Source organism: Aythya ferina (assembly GCF_964211825.1).
Source record: "Aythya ferina genome assembly, chromosome: 10".
In the NCBI taxonomy this organism is placed as follows: domain Eukaryota; kingdom Metazoa; phylum Chordata; class Aves; order Anseriformes; family Anatidae; genus Aythya; species Aythya ferina.
Genome location: NC_140306.1, coordinates 9,887,810 through 9,909,439, shown reverse-complemented (window position 1 = coordinate 9,909,439; position 21,630 = coordinate 9,887,810). Strand labels below are relative to the sequence as shown.

Sequence of the window (21,630 nt, the reverse complement as noted above, 5' to 3'; positions counted from 1 at the left end):
TGATTTCTTTTTTTGAAGTTGTTATTGTTCATAATAAAGCTTCTTTCCCTCGTTTTATGTCTCTTTGCCAGCCTCACCAGCAGCTACCCAGACTTGGAGCTGGCCGACATTCACCTCCACCCTGCAGCAGCCCTGAGGAGTGGGGAACACAGAAGAAAAGAGCCACGTGCGGCACAGCGAGGGCAGGCGAGGAAGCAACAGACCATGGGGTGAAAGCTGGGTTTGGAGCAAAACCAGATGTGCCTCCTGGCTCAGAGGCCTTCCACCTTCACTTTAATTTTAACTCCCCAGGTGCAAGGTCTACAGGTGACCTCGGTCCAGATCTACACGCACCACAGCAACTCCCCACCGATTTCCCTGGATTTCAGGCATATCCCTGTGGCTCTGCCCCAGGACCACCACCTCGTCCATTCCTACCCCCATACACATGCTTTGTCCCTCTGCTTGGCTTTGCTGGGTGCTGCGGGGTAGTCAGCAGAGACTGGACCTGCAGGGAATCTGCCCCGAGCCCCCCTGCCCCCTGGGCTGCAGGGTTGAGATACACGAGCAGCACAGCGCGGCGTTTCATGGCAGGAAGGAACACGATCTGTTTACACAGCAGGTTATACGGGAAATGCATTACATTATTAAAAAAAATAATCTTGCAAAATGTGTACATGCTTCTTATGCCAAGAGTTTAATCCCACCCAAACAGCAGTGCGTTCCACAGACATTACCCCCTATAAATCACCGGGGCAGGAGCTGGCCACGTCCCTCAGATTTCAGGCTGAACCACCCACTGCGGATGTTACCCCGAACAGATCAGGCACTGCAGGGACAGCAGGAACAGAGGAGATCTCCACTGAGACCCAGTGGTGGAGCAGATTTATTGCTGGGACAGCTGTGCCATCACACCTCGCCATGGCGAGAGGTCCCGCAGGGCAGGTGATGGTGCCTGCTGGAGCTGTCGGCTCGCAGGGCATCGAGAGGGCATGGGAGGGGGAGCAGGACTGGGACTGGGACTGCTCAGGCGCTGGGAACGCCACAGCACAACCCCCAAAACAGCAGCAGACACAGGATAAGGGACCCACATCCCTCCTTTGGGAAGGAGGAGGGTGCAACAAGGCAGGCTGATGCACCAAATCCCATTTGCATCCATATGCCGGGGCAGCATGGAGCCAGATCTCACTCTTAGTGGCACCCGTTCCTGTCTGCCAGCACAAAAGCATTCAGGTTCTTTTTGCACGCCACCTCTGCTCTCCCCAGCATCACCAGCTCTTACCTTATAGCTTCGTTGGGCTATACCAAGAGAGCAATCATTACATACCAAGACTGGAAGCTGGAGAGTAGCTGGGAAGAAACCCACAGCTCCTTCCACCTCTCTGACGTGATTTCCTGAACTTGCACAGTAAGGAGCAGATCAGTCGGAGGATGACTAAGTGGGCTCATCTCCTCGTACCCCGGCTATGCTAAACAACTTACAAGGCCGTTTTGGGACTGCTATGCGGAGCAGTTTAACAATGATCTAACAAAAAAAAAAATAAGATATTCCAGCCTTTCATGGCTTCCAGGTGTTGGGACCAATTTACTTCACAGTAATTTTCATTTCTGGGCCTTTTTTCCCTCCTCCCCACAAAAACCTGCAGCTGCCAAACGGTGCTGGCAACTCCAGCAGCTAGGAAACGAATTTCCCTGTGAAGCAAATTCTTCCAGGATGAATTGAATGAAGGCAGAGCTCATAATTGCACATTACTGAAAACATTTCTGATAAAAAAACTGGGGAGATATTTTTATCTGCATCTCCAGTTGAAAATTGCTGGGAAAGATGCTTTTGAAAAGCCATCATCCTCAAGCATGTAATTATCAGATCCTTGAACAAAAACACATGGCCAAAGAAAAAAAATTATTTCATTGAAATAAAGAATTGGAGACGGCGATTGTTGGGAATGGAAGGAGAGAAAATCATGTAACATCCTGTGTGCTCCTGCATGTCTCTGAAGTTACCAGACTGATTTGAAAATCCACAGATTAATAAATGTGACAGCTGAGAACATCAAGCTCGGTTAGTAATTTCTCTTGTTACGAACAGAATAATAATACTATTAAAAAGCCCTAAGAAGCAGGCTGGCAGTCGGGCTGTCACAGCAGCAGCATTTCCCGACTCCCACGTAAGCACGCCTGTCTCGAAGCAGCACCCTGCCACCGCGAGCAGACAGCCACACAATGACCCGGGGCTCCTGTCCCAGCGAGGCTTAAGACCATGCACACCCTGATGGGATTACTCACACGCTAAAAATTATGCGGTATCCAAACTGACAGCTGGAAAGAGCCTTAAATGTTCTTATGCCTGCTGGCACTCAATCGCCAATTGATGAACATCGCTAAATATTTATTTGTGCTCTACTTTCCGGTTCTGCAGCAGCACCTCTTCCTGGTTGTTATTCCTTCTTTGTTCCTTTTGTTTGCGACACCAACCCAAAGTTAGACATGAAACACAGGCACCTTTCCCTCCAACCTGCCCAGTGCCGCCTTCTGATCCTCCACGTAAAACTGCACATCACCTACTTCAGGAAGAAAATCGTATCACCAGCAATAGACACTGGCATCCACGAGCAAATAGGAATTTTAACAGTCCATTTTCAAAAGAAATCGAATCCTCCATGCCCTGACACATACGAACACTTCAGCACTGTGGTTATCCTTGGCATATGTGGATTAAATAAGCGTAACAAACATCATAAAGAGTAACGAACCTGGCCAGAAAGCCCAAAGGCAGACAAAACGCAGCACAGGGGGTTGGTCCCTTACCATGGGTCACTCGAAGCCGAAGCACACCTCTTCCAGCTGCAATGAGACCTCCTTCAGCAGGCTGGCAGGGAGCTAAGCGTGGACTCCAAATCAGGGCTGGAGAGAAAAGCTCAAGAGCAGTTGCTCAACTGACACCAAGGGCTGACATTTTTATTAGATCTGGCCGGCTTTTGCATTAAAAACATCCTTCTGCCTACAAGTGTGTGCTAATGAGCTGTGCCTGAGCACAATCTTTCAAGAGTGAAACCTCTGTGACCTCCGTACACAGAAGGGAGGGAACTGAAAGAAAAAAATAGATAACTCATTTCTACAGGCCAGGAGAAGTTTTAGGACATCACTTTTTTCTACTGTCTGCCACAAAAAGCAATTTGGTGGAATGGCCCATCTCTAGAAAAGAGCAAGAACCCCCTTTTCACTGCATAGATCAGTTCATTTACATTTAACATAGTTTAAAAAAAAAAAAAAAAAAAAAAGACTTGAGAGAGCTGGCCACCGAGTCCTAAAGCCATCTGCAGGTATTCTTAAGCCTCTGTGGAGGATGGGTAAGATATCACAGGACTGCAGAAGCGCAATGCTGAACTCAAACAAAACTAAACAGAAGTAATATCAGCGTAGGGGCAAGAGAATGACAAATCCATCTCCTTATCCTCAGTTCCTGGAATTGCCCATCGATGTGCGAGCTGCTAAAAGAGAACGGGGAGGACTAACTGCAAACCCGGAGCTACCACAGATAAGTCAACAAGAAGCCCACGCAACTTCTTTCTGTGGCAGAGCAGCATTTCTGGGTAGACAGAAAAGGCAAGTTGTTCTATCTCAAGTTCAGAAACGCTCCTGACACCATTTCATGTGCTATTTTTATAGGCATGTTTGGGAAGCAGGATACAGATGATTATGAAGTGTATGCAAAACTGATTGGGGAACCACACACTGAGAAAATTCATCAGTTGTGCACAATCAGAAGGGACGGATGTATTGAGTGAAGGTCTGTGGGGGCGCACCCCCACTCTGGTAAGGCTCCAGATATTCATAAAAAAACCTGGCTGACTGCTGAGAGATAGCTCCTAGTAAGTTCATTGTCAGGCACCAGCTATGAGGGACTGGAATTAGGCTGGAAAACAAAATTTGAAACCAGAATGATTCATACATGTTTGAGAAAACAAACATACAATTCAGCAGAGGTGCACGCAAGTTACCAGAACTAGGCAGGAATAAGCAAATGAACCAAGGATGGGGGAAAACATCTGAGTGACAGTTCTGCAGGTGGACTCCTCAGATACTGTGGATCACAAATGAAAGAAAATTCCACAGCACCATGCCATAGACAAGAAAAAAATGGACCCAGGTGGTACACAGAGATGGGCATAGCCTGCAAGCTCTGTAAAATCCTTTCATTTCACCCAGCACTGATAAAAAGCCTCAGCCTGAATGAAGTACCAAGATTTAGGTACCACTGTTCAAGACAGACGTGGTCCAGCTGGAGTTCCTTCAGACTGAGGCAGGGCAGTGGGGTCCGACACGGAGAAGACCACAGCCTCTGAGGGTTGGGGAGGAAGGAGTTGTCTACCCTAAGGAGAAGCGAGGAGGGAGCTTTGAGAAGAGTGATGCACAGAGGGAAGGAGCAATCTGTCACCTGTGTTAGGAGAAGAAGCAGCAGCACCAAAACTGCAGATAAGGCAGAAAAGAAAATTGCAGAAATGCAGAAAGCCTTTCCTTAGTATTTAAGTCTAGTGAAAGAATTGGAGCTGTCAGATTGTCTCCAGCATGGATTCACTCACACACAAGGTGGATGGATGATAACGTAGGTATGGCTACATAATAGTTCAGTGCAGAAGGGCCCAGACAAACTCAGTGACTTTTCAAACCTTCTGTCCAGTTTTGGCTCAAGGAAATTAAGATCACTGCGATTCAGCTCCAGACCCCAGGACGTCTGTCTTGGTACATGCACACCAGCTTCCTTTTCTCGTAATCTTTCATTTTGCTGCCACTGAGGCAAAGCTGACAGGGGATGTAAGCAGCTTGATGAGCAGGAGTTTTATTAAATAGCACTACTGCGGTAAATTCTTTAATAAGAAAGATAAAATCTTCCCTCCTAGAAGGTTTATAGATAAAGATTACCTCCTGTCTTATTCTAGTGCCTCACATCAGTTCTCTGTCCCTTTCAGATATTGTTTCTCTGTTTCTCCCCCTGCCTATTTGGGAAGTTGGGAAGATCTGGGGCTATTGCAGAGAAAGCACAGCACTGAACAGGGGAGCTGATTCCCTGAAAATCAGCAGGCAGAAGGAGGCAAAGACCTATTAACAAGGCATTTTTCCTGGCCATTCCCACCCTGTAAATAAAGAATGAAGCTCAGGAAGAAGACATGGGAAACTCTCACTGCTCTGCTTCCATCTCAATTACACTAAAAGCACAGCTTCTAACAGAAGGAAAAAAAATACACTGAAGGGAAAAGCACAGAAGAACATACTGATCTGCTGACTTCCTTTCTTTTGCCTTCTATACAAACTGGGTTTTAAAATTTAAAAAAAAAGGGGGAGGGGAGGTGTTCTGAAATTGCCTGTGCTGCAGTCAGTTGAGCATTTAACGTGGGCTGGTTTGTGCTGGGATCCTCAGCTGGTCACCTGCAGCAGCAGCAGGAAGAGACTCAGTGAGCTCTGTCACTCTGCCCACTCCTGCAGTGATCCTGCAGCAAGGACTCATTGAACATGAAGTTTACTAGAGCAAAACACAGAGCATCTTCCCGGACTTCAGAAAAGCCATAAAGCACTTCGGGGAAGTGATTGCAAGAAGGATTTGATTGCCACGTCTCTGTTGGAAACACGCTATTGCAGAGCCACACATGAGCTTACTCTAACCAGAAAATTCACCCCACCTTTCCACGACCCCTTGCATTTTCTGACTCTTCCCCTCTGAGAGACAGACAAAAGATTTGTGTTATGAAAACGTCCCACCAGAGAATGTTTCAGAGTGGCTGGTGGAGAGCTAAGAAATGAGAACCCCAATTACGGTGGGCCCAAGTCTGGAAGCACTCCTGAACTCCTGGATGCCTCTGTCAAAAAATCCATCTGGTCTCTGATCTTGCCCATCACACTTAAAATGCTAATGTAAGAGATAGGAAACCAGCTCACTTTATTGCTTCCATCTCAGATGATTTCTAGATGAGGAGTATCATGGAAAAGCCAGGAAAAAAACACCACAACCTTGAGACAGCTGAGTGACCAAGAGAGCCCATTAAGCCTCAGCAAAACCAACCCCAATGCATTGCAATCAGTCCCCCTCAAAGCTTTTCTCTGGGCACTGAAATGACACAGAAAAGGAGGAAGGGCAGACACCAGACAAGGTGGGCACCCTGCCCTCCATCCCTCTTTGCTCTGTGGCAGGTGCAAAGGACGGCCTCATTTGCAGGATGCTGAGGGAACCAGCATCTAATGGCTGCTGAAAGCATGGGCTTAGTCCTCAGGAGTGCCACCAGCTCAAGCTGTAAGGCTCTGAAGAAGGCTTCCCCACCAGCTCAGTGACTGCACCATCTCCTTATTGGTGGCAGAACTACACACAAAATTGACACAAGGTCCTACAAAAAAAGGTTTGGGGCTGAGCGCAAGAATATTTCTCACTCCATCATCCACCACCCAGACAACATCAAAATTTGCAGCAACACAGCAACCACTGGGGCTTGAATGAATGAAGCACAAGATGCCTCTGGTGACAAGGAACTGGACAAAAGATTCCACTCCACGGCTGGAGGTGTCCAGGAGATTCCTCCAGTGCAGTCGGTGCCAGCCACCTCTGAGCTTGGGGCCCATTTTATGGCTCAGCACCAAGCGTAATAGGAGCTCCTGCCAAGCTGTTTTTTGATCTTTCCACGAAACGGCTGCATTCCTGCCCCGTTAAATCACGTGCCTGGACTTCTGCTGCCTACTGGGGCTCATCGCCAGGGCTCAGGCAGCTTTGAAACAAGCCCCAGCCCCCAGACAACTCATTGCTGTGCCACTTCGGTGAGTGGACACTGCATCTAGTCAACACCCATGGAATTAGGCAACACAGCCAGGCTAAGCTGCTTTGCACCTGGTTGACTTCTCAGATTTAGGGAAAAAAAATTCTGAAGTTAGGTTCATGCTTCAGGGCATCTAGTATTTGTACACCAAGGAGAGTACAAAGTCAGCCCTACACTGCTTTAGGCAATGTAAAATGATTATAAAATGCCACTGTACTTCCAGCTCCAGTATCTTTGCTTGCAGAAGGGAAACGCTTGCATCAGAGCAGAAGAGCATGCTCCATGCAGTACATTTAGCTGCAACAAGCTGAGCTACAGCATGCAACAAAGTACTGGAACACTGCACCCAGCTGGAAATACCGAGCCCGTCCATCTGGAGAGCCTGGGGCCAGGCTGTGGTGGCTGTGCCCTCTGCAGAGGTGCCTTTCTACACTTACATACCCACTCCTGCGCAGAGATGAAAGAGATTTCTGACACTCCACTGTAGTACAGTAACTCGCTCCAGGTTTCTAAGACAGGGGTTAGCGTCTCTTTGCAATGGCAGATTTCTGGCACACGCTGCAATACCTGATAGCACAGCAGTACATGACTGGAGGTAGGGGTGCCGGCAGTGATCCAGCCGTGTCAGCAGAGCCCCTCAGCCCTCTCCCCCCCAGCAGCCCTCCTCTCACCACTGCTGGATGCTCAGCTTGCTCACACGCTCATCTCCTAAATCAGGCGAGCCACCTTTAGCTTTTGGTAAAGAAAAAATAAAGGCAGCTGCACGGGCTCCGCAGCGCTGCCCTGAGAACAGACCCGGGGGCTTCCAGCTCCCAGCCCCAGGGTGGGTGGCCTGGAGGGGGCTCTCAGGACAAAAATCCTTTCCGGAGAAGCAGGGACAGGTTTTCAAAATTCAAGCAATTTATTCCCAGCTTGTATGCAAAGCTTTGGATTGGTAACGCGCACACACACCCCGCTGAAAGGAGCGCGTGGAATTGTTAGCGATATTTAAGGTGGTGAAAGGAAACCAGAGCAAACAAAAGTAAACTGTTGGAAGAGGAGGAAAAGCAAATAGCATATATATATGTGGGTTCACTCACCAAAGTCTGACTGCAAGTCCTTTTTCAGCCCACACAGCATGCCTGCTGTCGCCTAGGAAATCATCCAGCGCCCCCCGGCCCGGGAACCAAAGGAAGAAAAAGAAAGAAACCGTCCTGGCCGCTCCAGTTTGCAGGCACCCGAAGCCGCTGCGATCCTTTAGAAAGAAACGTCTTGAGGGGGGCTCTCCGGTCGTTTCGATAGGAAAATGAAGGCGGTGGAGCTGGAAATCCCGGCTCGGAGCGACCGGCCGGCGAGGCTGCAGCTGGAGAGGAGGCGACTGAGAGGGACGGGGGGCGGCAGGAGGGCGACCCCTCACGGCTCCCCAGGACCCTTCACGGCTCCTCACGGCTCCTCTCGGCTCCCCGCGACCCCTCACGGTCCCTCAAGACCGCTCGCGGCTCCTCACGGCCCCTCAAGGCCGACGACGCCTCACGGTCCCTCACGGCCCCTCACGGCCGGGGCGGGGACGGCCCCCGGGGGAGCTGCCGGCCCGCCTCTGTCCTTCATGGGGATTTCAGGCAGCGGGAGGATTTCACAAGGGGGAAATCGGACGAATTCAGCTGAAGCACAAGGGGAAATCAGGCAGCCGGTGTTGGGGGGAGCAATGCTGGGAGCCCCCGGGCTGCGGCAGCGGGGCTGAACGCAAGGAGAGGCTGCGGCTGCCGCGCTGCCTGACACACTTTCCCCCACCCCCTCTCGGCAAGTGCAGGCAGAGCCTCCAGCACCTCTCAAGGCAATGTCAGGCTGCTCCCGGTGCCCGAGCTGCCTCCCCGAGCTGCAGCCTTGTGGCTTGCTTACAGGGCTTTAAATCTTTCTTGGGAATCGCCACCGGCCAAAGGCACCCGAGGCCGCTGCAGGGGCTGGGTGGTGGTGTGGTGGGACATGGGGCTGGTGTCCTGGGTGCGATGCTTCCCGCGTCGCCCCAAGGAGTTCTGCTCCTCCTGGTCCTGCACTGAGGTGGAGACAGGGTGCTGGACAAGAGGGAAATTGCTGCTATCGGCCAGCACTCGCTGCTTTTGCTGCTGAAATTAAAAGTGAAGCAGGCTGACCTGCAGGCCCTGTTCTGGTGTGCTGCGAGGTACAACGCCCTGGGTACTGACCAACCCACACCTCATGTCCAAAAGGCAGCTTTCACTGTAGTTGCTGGATCCCCTTGGGAACCAGCATCACCTACAGCAGCAGGATTATATCCACAAACAGTGAAGAGCGAGCAAAGCTCAGGGGTTGTGAAGAGCTCATGCAAAGCTCAGCGTGGGCTGAGGCACAGCAGCACAAAGGTTATCTACGGTTTCATAGGAGGGTCCAGTTGTTTGGGACTGCCATGATGTTTGGTTAAAAGTGGCAAAGAGCTTACAAGTTTTGAGGGAAGCTCCCAGACAGGCAGCAAGCTGAAGTCTTGTTCCCTTTGGAAACCAAAATGGGATAACTCAACAGGACCCGAACACATCCAGCAGAAAGTTTTGCAGACCTGGGAACCCCAGCTAACTCTGGGTGGCCCACATGGAGGAGGGAACTGGGTGCTAGCCTAATACCAGAGTTTTTGCCTGGATTAAAATGCAGCAACATCTTTATTTTGGGCCAAACTCAGCTGTTTCATGCGCAGACAACTTATACAAAAGCAATAAAATTACTAAGTAAGAAAAGCCTACTTACAAAAGAGATATTTTGGTCCATAATTTGTTTTTAAGAAGTTGTTCGGTCTGACAATAGATTTAATTAGTAATTGAGCTGAAATTTGTAATTAGAAGTCTTTTCACACAGCTATTAATGCTTTTGCTGCAAAGAAATCTCATCTTAAAGGAAAAAAAAAGAATCTCCAGTTGCACCACAAATACAAGAAGCTGCTGCTAATTTGGGAACAGCACATTGCTTGGGATGCCATGAAATGGACGTCTCCAATAGGATGTTTTAAAGAAAAGCTAAAAACAATCATTTATGCTCATGCCGCCATAAAGGTTTTCCCAGAATATCTGCTGCACTGAGAAAGGGCAGGAGAGGACAGGGCTGCTACACAGTTGGAGCTGCTTGGCTTCGTGGGAGAGAACTGGACGGAGCTGCCCCACTCCTCTGCTGCCAGGGGAGGATGAAGAGACATTTTGGCACTTCTGACCCAGAACTGTTTGTAGCATTTGCTGAGCTGGCTGGCAAGAGCACAGCCTGCCAGAGGCCTGGAGAGGAGAGGATAAAGATGTTTACTCTATGGTTTCTGGCCAAAACCCATCAACATGATGCTTGCTTCATGTTTCAGGTGGCAGTATATTAAAACCAGTTGAAGCGAATAGCTTGAGTCTCTCATGGGAGGGAAAAGGGCACACCGTACACACTGACAAAATTAGGCAGCCAGAAAAGACACATTATGACATCAAAATATATAGGTGTCATAAAAGTGTGAGGCATCAACCTAAATCATGGCTTGACAAACCTGAGTAACCATAAGTAGAGCTTTGACTTTTCATGAACACTCTATACACTCTCCTCTACCTCCTGTGTGCCTGGAACTAGCAGCTGCTTAAAAATGTTCTTGCAATATCAACTGCTAAACAAGCCTCATCTAAAAAAATGATGGCTATTTACCCACACACTGAGCCCACTGGAAATAGTGGATTTGGTGGGTAGAGGGGTGTTAAAAAAATAATAATTTTTTTTAAGGACCTTTCCACATTACACACACGTACCAGCACCTGGTTTATCGTTTCTTGTACCCAACGCATACTGCACTACTCTTGGACTTAATATCCTTCCCCAGAGCAAACTTTCAAATCCTCCCAGAACCTCAGCGGGAGTGAAGCCGCAAAGCTCACGTGGTCTAAATTGGTTGGGATGACATTTGCAAAACTGACTTTTATGCAAACAAGATAGAGAGGACAGCAGAGGAAAGATCACAGGCTATTCAGAATATTAATTATTTAGTCTGCTGCTCGATGGATACTTGTTCCTGCGACTTAAACCATTACTTATTTAATCACTTCCAAAAGCATCTTTGTCGGAAGTCACAGGACTGGGGAACACTACAGCAAGATCCCGAAATGGATCATTTAGCAGCGAACATGCTCTGAGCCCAGGAGAACACGGAGAGGATCTTACATCACTCCACATTAGGAAGTCTCAGGAGATTCTCTGAAGACAGCTGAATGAACGTAATGAACAGTCAGCCACAGAGAAACGAGGAGGCAAAACACCCAACCACGCACACTTACGGCACGCAGAGAAATGCCGAAGTTCTAACCACACACAAAAATCACATTAATAGCAACAGAAATTGCTTTGGGTTAGGGAAGGTTCATAACCGACTGACGCAGATGCTTTCTGTTTCTTTTAAATTCAGATCTTAAATTGAGATTTTTGCATTGCCAGCTCTTTCTCCCCAGCTACTTCTTCCATTTAGGAATACACCCCTGCACATCAGGGGCTGCCTGGGGCTGCACTCCCCCCTGCCTGCTCATCTCCCCCTCAAGGTTTGGTTCTGGGGCAGCAGACCCAGTGCTCCCAGATGGCTTTCCAGGAAAGCTGTTTTTTACTGGGAACTCCAACCTGGCTCTGCACAAAACCAGGAGGTCTGGGGAGCCTACACCCCTCCTCGACTGAATTGGGGTTTCAGCTGATGTGGAAGAGGAGGAGGAAGGACAAGAAGAAGGCCCATTACTCTCTTGCTGGCAGAGGTTTCACAGATGATTACCCAGCTTTCCACTGGCCCCACATTTGCTCCATTTCATCCTCTCCAGGTTTGCTTAGCTGTACTTATTCAGAAACCCCAGACAACTGCATGCCAGCCTGAGGCTTACAGCAGGGCTTTGGCCTAAGCAGATGCCTTGTTTTTAGCACACAGACCCAAAATGCAACGCACTTCTTTATTTACATATTTTTATGAGAAGGCGAGAATGGAGTTTATAAAAAAAAATCTTTGAAGAAATCTCCTATGTAAACCATTTAATAATGGAGCCAGAGGAAGAACTCTTTGATTATCCTTTCCTTTAAGTGCAAATTCCAGCAGCCAGTCCTAAACATTAACTTATTAGAGGTAATGAACACCGCAAGATAAATTTACCCATCCGGTAGGCAATTAGAGCTCCTGCTGCATGTACACACAGAGCACCAAGACGGAGAACGTTGCTAAAGGTACTTCCAAGGCCCTCATCCATCCCGTCCACCTCTAGAGCACACTAAAACCGTCACTGCACATTTTTCTGCTTAACCATTTCAGGAGACATCTGCATCTATCATTGCCTGGCTGCACTGAGGGGAATTGGGGGAGAAGCTGGTGGTGAGTGCAGGACGCCTCCCGGAGCTCTGTAATGGGCAGAAGGCAGTGCTGCAGTGACCTTTCCTTGTGATGCTGTCAATTTGGTGCTCCCCAATTACGCATTTTGCCTGTGCACCAGCATCTCTAACCAGACTGAAATGTGTGTTAAGGCAGCAAGCTTCTAGGTCAGGAAGTTTCAAAACGTAATTACTGGGTTTTCCAGTCTTAAAAACTGAAAACTTACCAATGACTAATGTCCCCACACAACCTCAGCAGATCTCTCTCCCTCCTAATAGAGCAGGGGAATATTTCCTTCCATACCCCGTGCAGATGCAAGCCTAGGCACTTGAATTTCTACTTGCTAAAATTACAAAGTGTTTTCTTAGGGGAAAACATCCCATCCTCAGTGAGTCTGTGCATAGGACACTGATCATCTACCTCCAAATCAGTCTGTTCTTCTCCTTTGGACGCCCAGAAATAAGTTGTAACCCACAATGGCTCAGCCCTTTCCTTTTGCAAGCGTCTACCAGAAAACTGACTTACCTAGAAGATTTTTAGCCTAAAAGGAGGAGAGAAAACGTCTTGAGTTAATGGGAGTCACGAGCCCTTGCCAGAACCACACCCCCACCAAGGCATGGCCTCACACCACCCAAAGCATTTTCCAGCTTTGTGGGTTTAACCTTAACGGCTCACCTGCCTCCTCTGGGCAATTCCTGCTTACCCCCTCCTTTAGCTAACACTTCAGTCGGTGAGCTGAATTTGTACACGCAGGTCCAAAACCCAGTAAAAGAAGCTCAGACTTGTAATGCTCGGTCTGGGTGGGGAGCAGGCAGTGCTCTGAGCTCTGGGGAGCGACCGCATTTATGGGTCCTTCCTGTAAAGCCTTACTTCTTGCTAGGCAAAAGTGCTGCCCTGCTTCTTTCCCCCGCTTCTTTCTCCTTTTACACTGTATATACGCCATGCAATTTTTTTCTTATGTCACTGAGCATTAGAGGAAATCCCACCATTTACCCCAACCTGTGGTTTTCTGGATTTGGGTAATCAGAATAGGAACAATTCAGGGTTGGAGACTCCAGTGCTGCTAAGAGAAACGGCAGAAGACAAATAGGCTGCAGCAAAATGCAAGATCCCCTATTCCTCAGCCAGCCCTAACGATGCCGAAGAGCTCATTCAGGGACCTTGTTAGCAGAGGTCAGCCCAACAAAAGTGAATGTCAGCTTTCTGACATTTTTTAAGCTAAATGGAGATCAGCTGGAGAACACGCAGCAATAAGCAGGAGGGTAATGACCCATCAGCAGCCACCAGCAAGGTGGGATTTTATGACCTGGCAGGTCTGAGGGTTCTCTGAAAGCAGCACCACTCTGGATGCTGCACGTACAGCATCCAGCAGATTTTTTTGCTTTCACCCAGCCAGAGCATCTCTCTCCACCTCTGTGGCTGTCCTGGACAGAACAAGCACTTTCGCAGGGCAAAACAAACACGTCCATATAGCAATGGTCCTAATTAGCTTTACTTTTCTTGTGCTTTTTTTTATTTTTCTTTCCAAATTGTTCATAGCAATGTAGCTAGCAGATATAAAACAGCCTTGGGACACAAGTCAAATCCTCTTGAGCACACATTGAACCAGCTCAGCAGAGAACTGGGCGTGAATGGAGGAACCACACAGAAACAGAGACCCAAAGCAGCGTCACGTTGCAGAAGGAAACCAAAATGCTTAGCAGCTCCCACCTTCTGGGCTAGTAGTGATCAGTGCTCCAGCATGGTAGCCACTCGTTTACAGCTACAAATCCAGAGGGAAAATAAGTGTCCAGGTTCTTCAGTGATGGGACTGGTTCTCAATTTTAAGGCCATTAAATCACTCCAATTTACAGTGGATGCATGGCAGCTGCACTCGGCATCTCAGTATTAGCACCAGCACTCACCTGGCAGAGCCTGTTCACGACTGCTGCTCTTAGGCAGAAATGCTGCTTCTTTTTCATATTTGGGTAATATTGCCAAAAATGAGAACAGCAGCGGGCCTGTGTTAGCAGCAGCCAGCATCCACCCTCCTTCCCCAGCCTAGGCAGGCAGTTCAGATTAAAAAGCTCCATCACACAGACAATAATCATTAGAAGGAGAGGGGAAGCATATCCCATTATGGACTTCTGTTCTCCCCTCTCCTCATTCATCCCCAAAATTCAGGACAGCAAGTTTTCCGTCCTTCCAGCAGCAGTAACATGGGCCCTGGCACATCTCACCCCCAAGAAGAGATGCAGCGCTGTAGCTTACTGTGGCCTGAAGGACAGGTCTGGACGTTTAGTCACATCCAGCTCCACTCCTCTCCTGAGGGAAGGAAAACTTCTGCATCTTCCCTTAAGAGGTTTATCTTGGCATCCGTATATTCAGACAACACTGCCAACGCAGATGGAAAAATAAGCAAGTGGGTCATCAGTCTTCACAGTTGTCACCCAGTTTCTTTTCAATGAGTAGCAGTGTAACAATGCATTAACAATAAATGAAATGCCGTGTTAACACTAATTTGCATAGTACAGAGCCACAGTATTTTGCTTCCTCTATTCTCCTTCCAAACTCTCCTGACCTGCATATGAATCAAGATGAAATTTAATTGCTGGGGCATTCAGCAGAATCACTGAATTCCTGCTTAATGAGGCTTCATTTGTACTCTGTAGCATCAGATAGCTTCTCTCCAAGGTGCTGTGTTAACTAGTTCAGATGTAAAATATTTTTCAAGGCACATTTTCATATTCATTTTGACAGTCAAAGAAACAGCAGGAAAAGCATCAACTGCAAAAAGCCGATGTTAGTATCAGTAGCATGATAAGGCTAGCAAGATCCCAAGAGCACCAAGCCGTATTCCTTACACACACACACACACAAAAACAATTAATGGCTTTTATATCTGCTGCTATGCACCACCTTACAGTATCTACGCTGAGCAACTCTTCTAGAAAAGACAAGGCAAAGCTAGGTGGGACGTGGCCAAGGTCTGCCTGGGAGCCAGCCAACAACCAGGAGCAACACCAATCATTTTGGTGACTCACAAAAAGCGCAGCCCACAGCGCACCCAGAAGCCAGAGCCTCCGGGTGGCTCTGCATTCAGACAGCTCATTGAGCTTACCTCATTCAAAAGTCCTTGGCTGTGGTCAGAGGGCTCATTTCCTCGTCAGGTGCCTCAGCCTACGTAGCTGAACGGTTGCCTGAAAAAACAGCTTTCTTCTCTTTTTTTTTTGCTTCTGCGTAGCACAGCCACCAGCAGCAGCGCAGGCAGGGCTGCCCTGCAGTTGTGCATAGGGACCAAAGCCTCAGCCCCCTGAATTGCAGCTGACCACATTTCCTTGAGAAGACCCAAAAGGCCCTACAGTGATGTGCAGCATCCTGACACGGGGTGAAAGCAGGCCAGGCTCCCTTGGTGCTGCAGGAAGGCTCCCGGCTCCAGCCAGGTGCCCCAGCAGCAATGCAGCTTGCAGCAGACGCCTTTGGACAGAGTCGATGAGCAGCATATTTTGGGGTGAGGCTGGTTTGTCTCCAGCACCAAATTATGAAGTTTTACCTCCCAAACTGGGACAAAGCGGAGCCACACACAGCCGCAGGTAACCCCCAAGTGGTGGGACCAGTTATATATAAGGAGGTATTTGGGCTTTGGAGCACGTGGAGCTCCCCGAGGGACTGCAAATTGTTTATTATTGCAGGCTTGTGAGATGGGATCGGCCTCCCTTCTCCCATCCTGACTCCATAGGAACAGTTACAGCATGCTGGTAGCAGTAGGTGAAGGTTTATCCTTTTTCTTAGGAGTTACAGAAACCTATCAAAGTCCTGTTTACAGCTCACCACCCTCACAGGTCCGAGCAACAACTGTGAATTTGTGCTGGCTGCAATAGGCAGAAGAGGGACCACAGTCAGTCTGCCATTTGCATCATAAGGGAAAAGAGTGGGGAATAGGGTACAGCGCAAAGTCGGCCCTAATTATCCCAGGGTAGCTAATTATAAAGGATGTAAATTGACAGAAATAAAACCACATGGTCAATAATAGTGTTTTTTAAAAGCTGGAAATTTTAGCCCATTATCTTTCCAGCTGAAAAGCTTTAATTGAAAATGGCTAATCTTCCAGTGGGTTCAGGAAGGGTTTACAAGCTAATTGCTCTCTTTTCTTTAGGATTAACACTGCGTTCTGTGAATAGGGGTGGAGGGCAGCAGATGTGCAGCCTTTACTCCCTTTAATCCAAATGCCCCCACTGCCACAGATGCTCCCAACGCTGTGCAGTGGCATAATGGAATCGCTTTCTCGCACATAAAGTGGTTGTTCTGAAATGAAATTACAGCCATCTATTAGGAAGGGAACAATAAATTTCCTCCACCACACATCCCCATCGCGAAAGACAGAGCATTAGCCTATAAAATCCCTGATGGAAGTAAATCTTGTGGGAGAGAGAGCGGCGAACAGATGAATTTACCATTCTCTTCTCATAACTGGTGCCTGGTGTCATTTGGACGTGGGCAGAAAAGGCATTAGATGGCAGAAATCGGCGCGTGCTCCCACAAACTTCTGGGTGGCCGGGACCTGGCTGCTGCTCCCTAGGCATGGAGATTTACATCAGCAGGGGGGGAAGAACAACTGCCTTCCATTGAAGCTGGAGGAGAGAAATTACTTTTGTTTTGTTGACCGCAATGGCAGCTACGACCTGCTGGTCCCATAGGCTGCAAGCAAAGTTGGTTGGTGATCTGAGCTCCTGGGGTAGGTGGGATTTGAGTTAGTTGAGAAAAAGGGATCGGGTGATCTCTGGGAGAGATGCACAGGAGGAAGGAGGGAGTGGAGGATCCCTAAGAGTGAAGGCAGAGTGACCCCTAATTCTCAGAAAGAGTAGGGAAGGAGAAATGGATTCAAAGACATCTGAAAATGAATTAAATCAGGTTGTGGCCATTCAGCTCCTGTTGTTACAAGGTAAGGAGAACTCAGCTCTCCCTCTGCACCCACCCTGCACAGAAAATGAGGCACACGATGCCTCCCTGAAAGATCCTGACTCCCAGCTGGAAAGGGCCAACACCCCTGTCAGCAAAGCATTTTTCCCTTTCCCGTTATCAGATGGCAGGAAAGCCTCACTGTGCCTCCCAGCAGCCTGCCAGCCCGCCCCACCCTGACTGCGCCTCCGAAAAGCAACGGAGCACCTGGGGTCAAAAGCAACGGGGAGAAAGACGAAGCACCTGGTGTTTGGATTGGAAGGAAAGCAAAGCCGATGTCTTGCAACACGAAAGCTCAGCAGCGCTGTCCAGAACCAGAGCAGCACCTTCCAGGGAGGTGCTACAGGAGGGACCCATCCCCTCCGGGATGAGCTGTGTCACAAACAGGGGAGCATTGCCTGGGCTTCCTCAGGATGGCCAGGAAAGGCATCTCTCCCTAGGGAACAATTCATCTCAATTCCTCTGAATCAAGTTCCTAACTTCAGCAATCTGTGAACTACCGAGGAGATTCGTCTCTTGAGAGAACAGCAAATACGGCTCATTAATTGCTTCCCCTGTTCCTCCTCCTCCTCCTCAAACCTACAATTTCCTGCTGACTCACCGTCAAAGGGAACACCCCAAAATCCAGCAAGAAAGCCCTGCAAACGCCACCCATACCACAGCGTATCAATCAAACCCACGGCAGCAGAAGACACGAGAGCTGGTGGGACAGATACCAGACACAGAAACATCAAAAGCTCAACAAGTTTTAAAAATACAATACATGTAAAGTTCTGCTGAATAGACGCCTTTTCAAACCCTTGCTGGAACAGTCACTAAGCTGCTGTCCTAAATCAAGTCTTTTATTAGCTGGAGAAATTGAATATTTAGTACTCAAGCAAAGATGAATTGTTGCCAGCCAAGGCACGATACTGCGTTCAGCAGCGATCTCTATCTGTCATGCAGAATATTTCCCAACTCTACGGCAAGCAGACGGCAGACACGCAGATGATGGGCACATGACGGGATCAAAATCGAGATGGATGCTGAGATAGCAAAGGCCTGGGTTAGGAGGAGATATTTGCAAAACTCCATTAACACAGTGACCCAGTTTAACAAGGATGCCTCCTCGCTTGTACCTTTTGATGACACAGGAGAAGAGGCAGCAAGCGCGCACTCTGCTACCTCGACAGCTGTTTGCACGCTGAAACACAGCAGTCACCTGTGGCAGCAAGGCATAAAAGTTAGCTGATCGTTCATTACTGCCATAAGGTTCAGAGCAATATTTAGAGCGGGGCTGTTCCCTCGATATGTTATTTCCCTGTGCTTTCCTGGACCATTGCTTCTGCTGCTCGAGGGAACTGCTGCAGCAGTTCATGCTCCGGAGCTGCAGCTCCTGCTCCAGCGGCGCGGTTCTGCGCCAAGACCACTGGCAACAACGCCGAGAGCCCCCTTATTACTCTGTGCAGACAAACACCAGAACCCAGGCCAGAATCAACACTCTGTGAATTGCTGCCAAGAGGCTACGTTTTGTACGCTTGGCAAAAAGAAGGTTTGACTGCCCCCTTTGTATTTTTCTTTGAAAAAAAAAAAAAAGAGAGAGAGAGAGAGAGACACAGAGAGAAAATTATTTTCTGAGAGCTTTGGGAAGAGCTCTGAAGACCTGGTTTTGCTATCTCCCACCTTATACTAGCTGACATCGCTGACACGCAGTAATAACCAGACCTGCTGCAGAACAGGAACGAGCAATACAAGTTTAAAAGGGCTCCCTAGAAAGTTTTTTGTAACTGCAATATTTTCTCCAATTACTTACAGAATGGTAATTTAAGAATATTTATTCTCTAAAATATATTGCGCTGTAAAGCCCTTTCACTCAGCTATTAATTCGTTGCTAAGGAGCAGCGCAGGGCTTAATAGGACGTGGAGGTTTGAGTGAAAATTATGGGCTTGCTCTCTCCGTAGCTGTGAACTGATGCATGTACGTTGAAGGGCAGGGGGAGACAACAAGAAAATAGGCTCGAGAGAAATGATCAGACAGAGCAGTAGGGCTTACAGGTGCTCGGAACCAACAAGAAGCCCCTGAGGTTGGTGAAGGGGACGTTAATGCCTCCTTGCAAGATTTCAGGAGCACCCCAGCAGTAACCACACACCCCTGGAGAGCATCATGTGGGAGGCAGACAGGGGGCCAGGCATAACTGGGGAACAATTACCTGGATTTTCTGTGATTTTCAGGGGTAATTAAGAACTGAATTCCTTTAGAAACAGCATTTATCTGAAGCCCGCAGGCTTGTTTTTTTAGGCAGCGGTTGTGCCATTGCAGGGGATATTTGTGATGTGAATCGCAGCCACGTTAAATACACTGCTAATACACAAAGCACACCATAGCCTCCGTTATCCCTGGAGCAACTCGTTCCGCATGTGAAGCTCCTGGGCCAGAGGAAAATGGGGCTGCAGGAGGAGGAGGAGGAGGGTGCAAGTGCTCTTCACAGGTTGGTCTTGTTGCTGCCACCCCAGCGCTCTCCCAGGGGCTCTCTCACCTCTCCCAGTGTTGCCACGAAGAAGCCCCACACTGACAAAGGCCCAAATCCTCCCCTTGCTCGGGAGGCCGCTGGCAACACAAGCGTTTGGTGAGACCCCAAGGGCTGGGGAGGCCGGTGGGTGCCCAGGGGCAGGACAGACAAACGGACGGACGGACGGCTTGGCCAGGATTCGCCTCTCTGCAGAGGGCAACCCAAACACGCCAGCCGCCCTCGCTCCGTGGAAGAAGGCATTTGGCGGGATTTGACAGTTGAGTGAGAGAGCATAATTCCAGATGAAACAGGCCAGATTGGAGGATTTCTGCATAATTAGGAGCATAATGCTGGATAAGAGCCTCCTAAATACCCGCAGTTAACAGAGGGCAGCGTGCTCGGAGGAAGCCCGTCTCATCATAAGGGACTAAAGCTGGCGCTAAGTGGATGCAGATCTTCATTTTCCTTAATACCCGAGCAGCCCCACGGCAGTGAGGTCCTTCCCAGGACGTGCCAAGCCCTCAGCAGATCTCCTCAACCAGATGCCCTGGCTCGGAGGCACCCAATGTTCCCAGAGCAGCACCGCAGCTGTGCACGGACCCAGGCTCCGGGGAAGTTTCTATAGAAACAGGAATCAGATATAATTTAGGTGTTTATGTGGCACAGCTGACTTACACCAGCTCAGCCACTTTTAAGCCACTGAGGCTGAGGAAAAGAGCCTATAAAAGTAAGGTGGGATTTCCTCTTGCTCGTCCTACAAGGAGAAAACAATTCCCTTCCCAAGCAAAAAAAAACAGGACAGGGGTCTAGCAGAAACTCCTAGCAGAAACCCCAGGGCTTGTGACTTTCCCAAGCCCTTCCCTCCGCTAAGACAATATTGCCACCCATTTGCTGTCTCAGCTTCCCTCAGCACCCCTTTGCCTTCCTTAAAATAAAAAAGGGACTGCCTAAGGGCTAAACTTTGGCTTTTTGCAGATGAGGAGTTTCACGTTCTCTGGTTTTGAAGCAGCAAATTCTCAAAGCAAGTTGCAGATGACAGCTCCTAAGGGACGGTGCCACCAAACTTTCCTGCCCCCTCCCTGGAAACACTCGCTGGAAGGCAGCTGAAACTTCGAACGGAACAAAATACAAAATGTTGAAAGGGATGGGCAAGGAAGGGAAAGCATAGGGATCGAGGAGACAGCAGATTAATAGCCTGGCATTTATGGCAGTTTAATAATAGAGCTGTCACAATAGGAGAGATTTACTAATTGCAGAGTCATTTGCTATGGATTCCCATCAAGCTGCCATTTAAATCGCTGTGTGGTTTTAAGATGCCTTTCGAAACAGGGGGAGTGGGGAGAAGAGACAACGCCCACAGTACTTATGCAGCTAAATTTAGGAAAGTATTGTGCTCTCGTGCAGATGAACGAGCAGACGAGGACAGCAAGGAGGGAGCCAGAGTTACCACGAGCCCAGAGGGGCCGGAGGCAGGTGCAGGCCTGTGTCTTCTTGCAGAATTCGTCAGCCCCAGCTTTAGGAGCAAAGAGTCACGTTAAAACACTGATCTGAGAGTCCCGATCACTTGGGGTTGTCAGCAGGGAGAAGCGAGTGGGTGCTCCTTCTGAGTTCGAAGTGAGCTGCAGGCTTGTCATTCATGATTTCTCAGCACGCAAACCGTGCATTATGCAGTGCCTCAACCCGGCTTTGCTGCAGGAGCCTGGTGAGGGCACGAGGCAGCGAAGGAGAGCCCTGAGTGCCCCCTCCACCCTGCATCTCCTCCTCATCACGTCCCCAAGGCCACCGGTGCCAGCCCAGGAGGGATTCACAGAGCTCCTGGACCCAGGGCACCGGGGCTGTTTGAGAACTGAGCAGGGTGAGAGAGGTTTCTAACTAAATCCTCCAGGGACAGCTGGTACCTGGTAGAAATGCCTCGTTCCAGTTCAATCTGATGTTCCTCAGCCTTGACTAGAAAAGAAGAGGGCACAACCATCCTTTGCAGCACGGCTCTTGCTCCTGGGGAAGAGGCAGCAGCTGGCCGGGGCTGCCAGCACCCACCCCCGAGGTGCTGTGAGAGCTGCAGGAGGCAGGGGAGATGTGCCCCCCC

General features: G+C 49.0%; 1 protein-coding gene across 7 annotated transcripts in view; it reads right to left on the bottom strand.

Annotated features, from left to right (window-relative positions):
* Positions 1–21,630, bottom strand: part of GRIP2 (glutamate receptor interacting protein 2) — a 245,197-nt gene that overhangs the window by 69,604 nt on the left and 153,963 nt on the right. The window contains exon 1 of one of the 7 annotated variants that reach the window (XM_084531053.1): positions 13,828–13,910. The exons of 5 other annotated variants lie outside the window; for them this stretch is intronic. Coding sequence is in view for 1 of the 2 variants with exons in the window: in XM_084531051.1 (XP_084387177.1) it covers positions 7,859–7,898 (40 nt within the window). In the remaining variant the exon portion in view is untranslated. Of the gene's footprint in view, positions 1–7,858; positions 8,288–13,827; positions 13,911–21,630 lie in introns of those variants that run through there. One more of the 7 variants, XM_084531051.1, reaches the window with a different exon arrangement.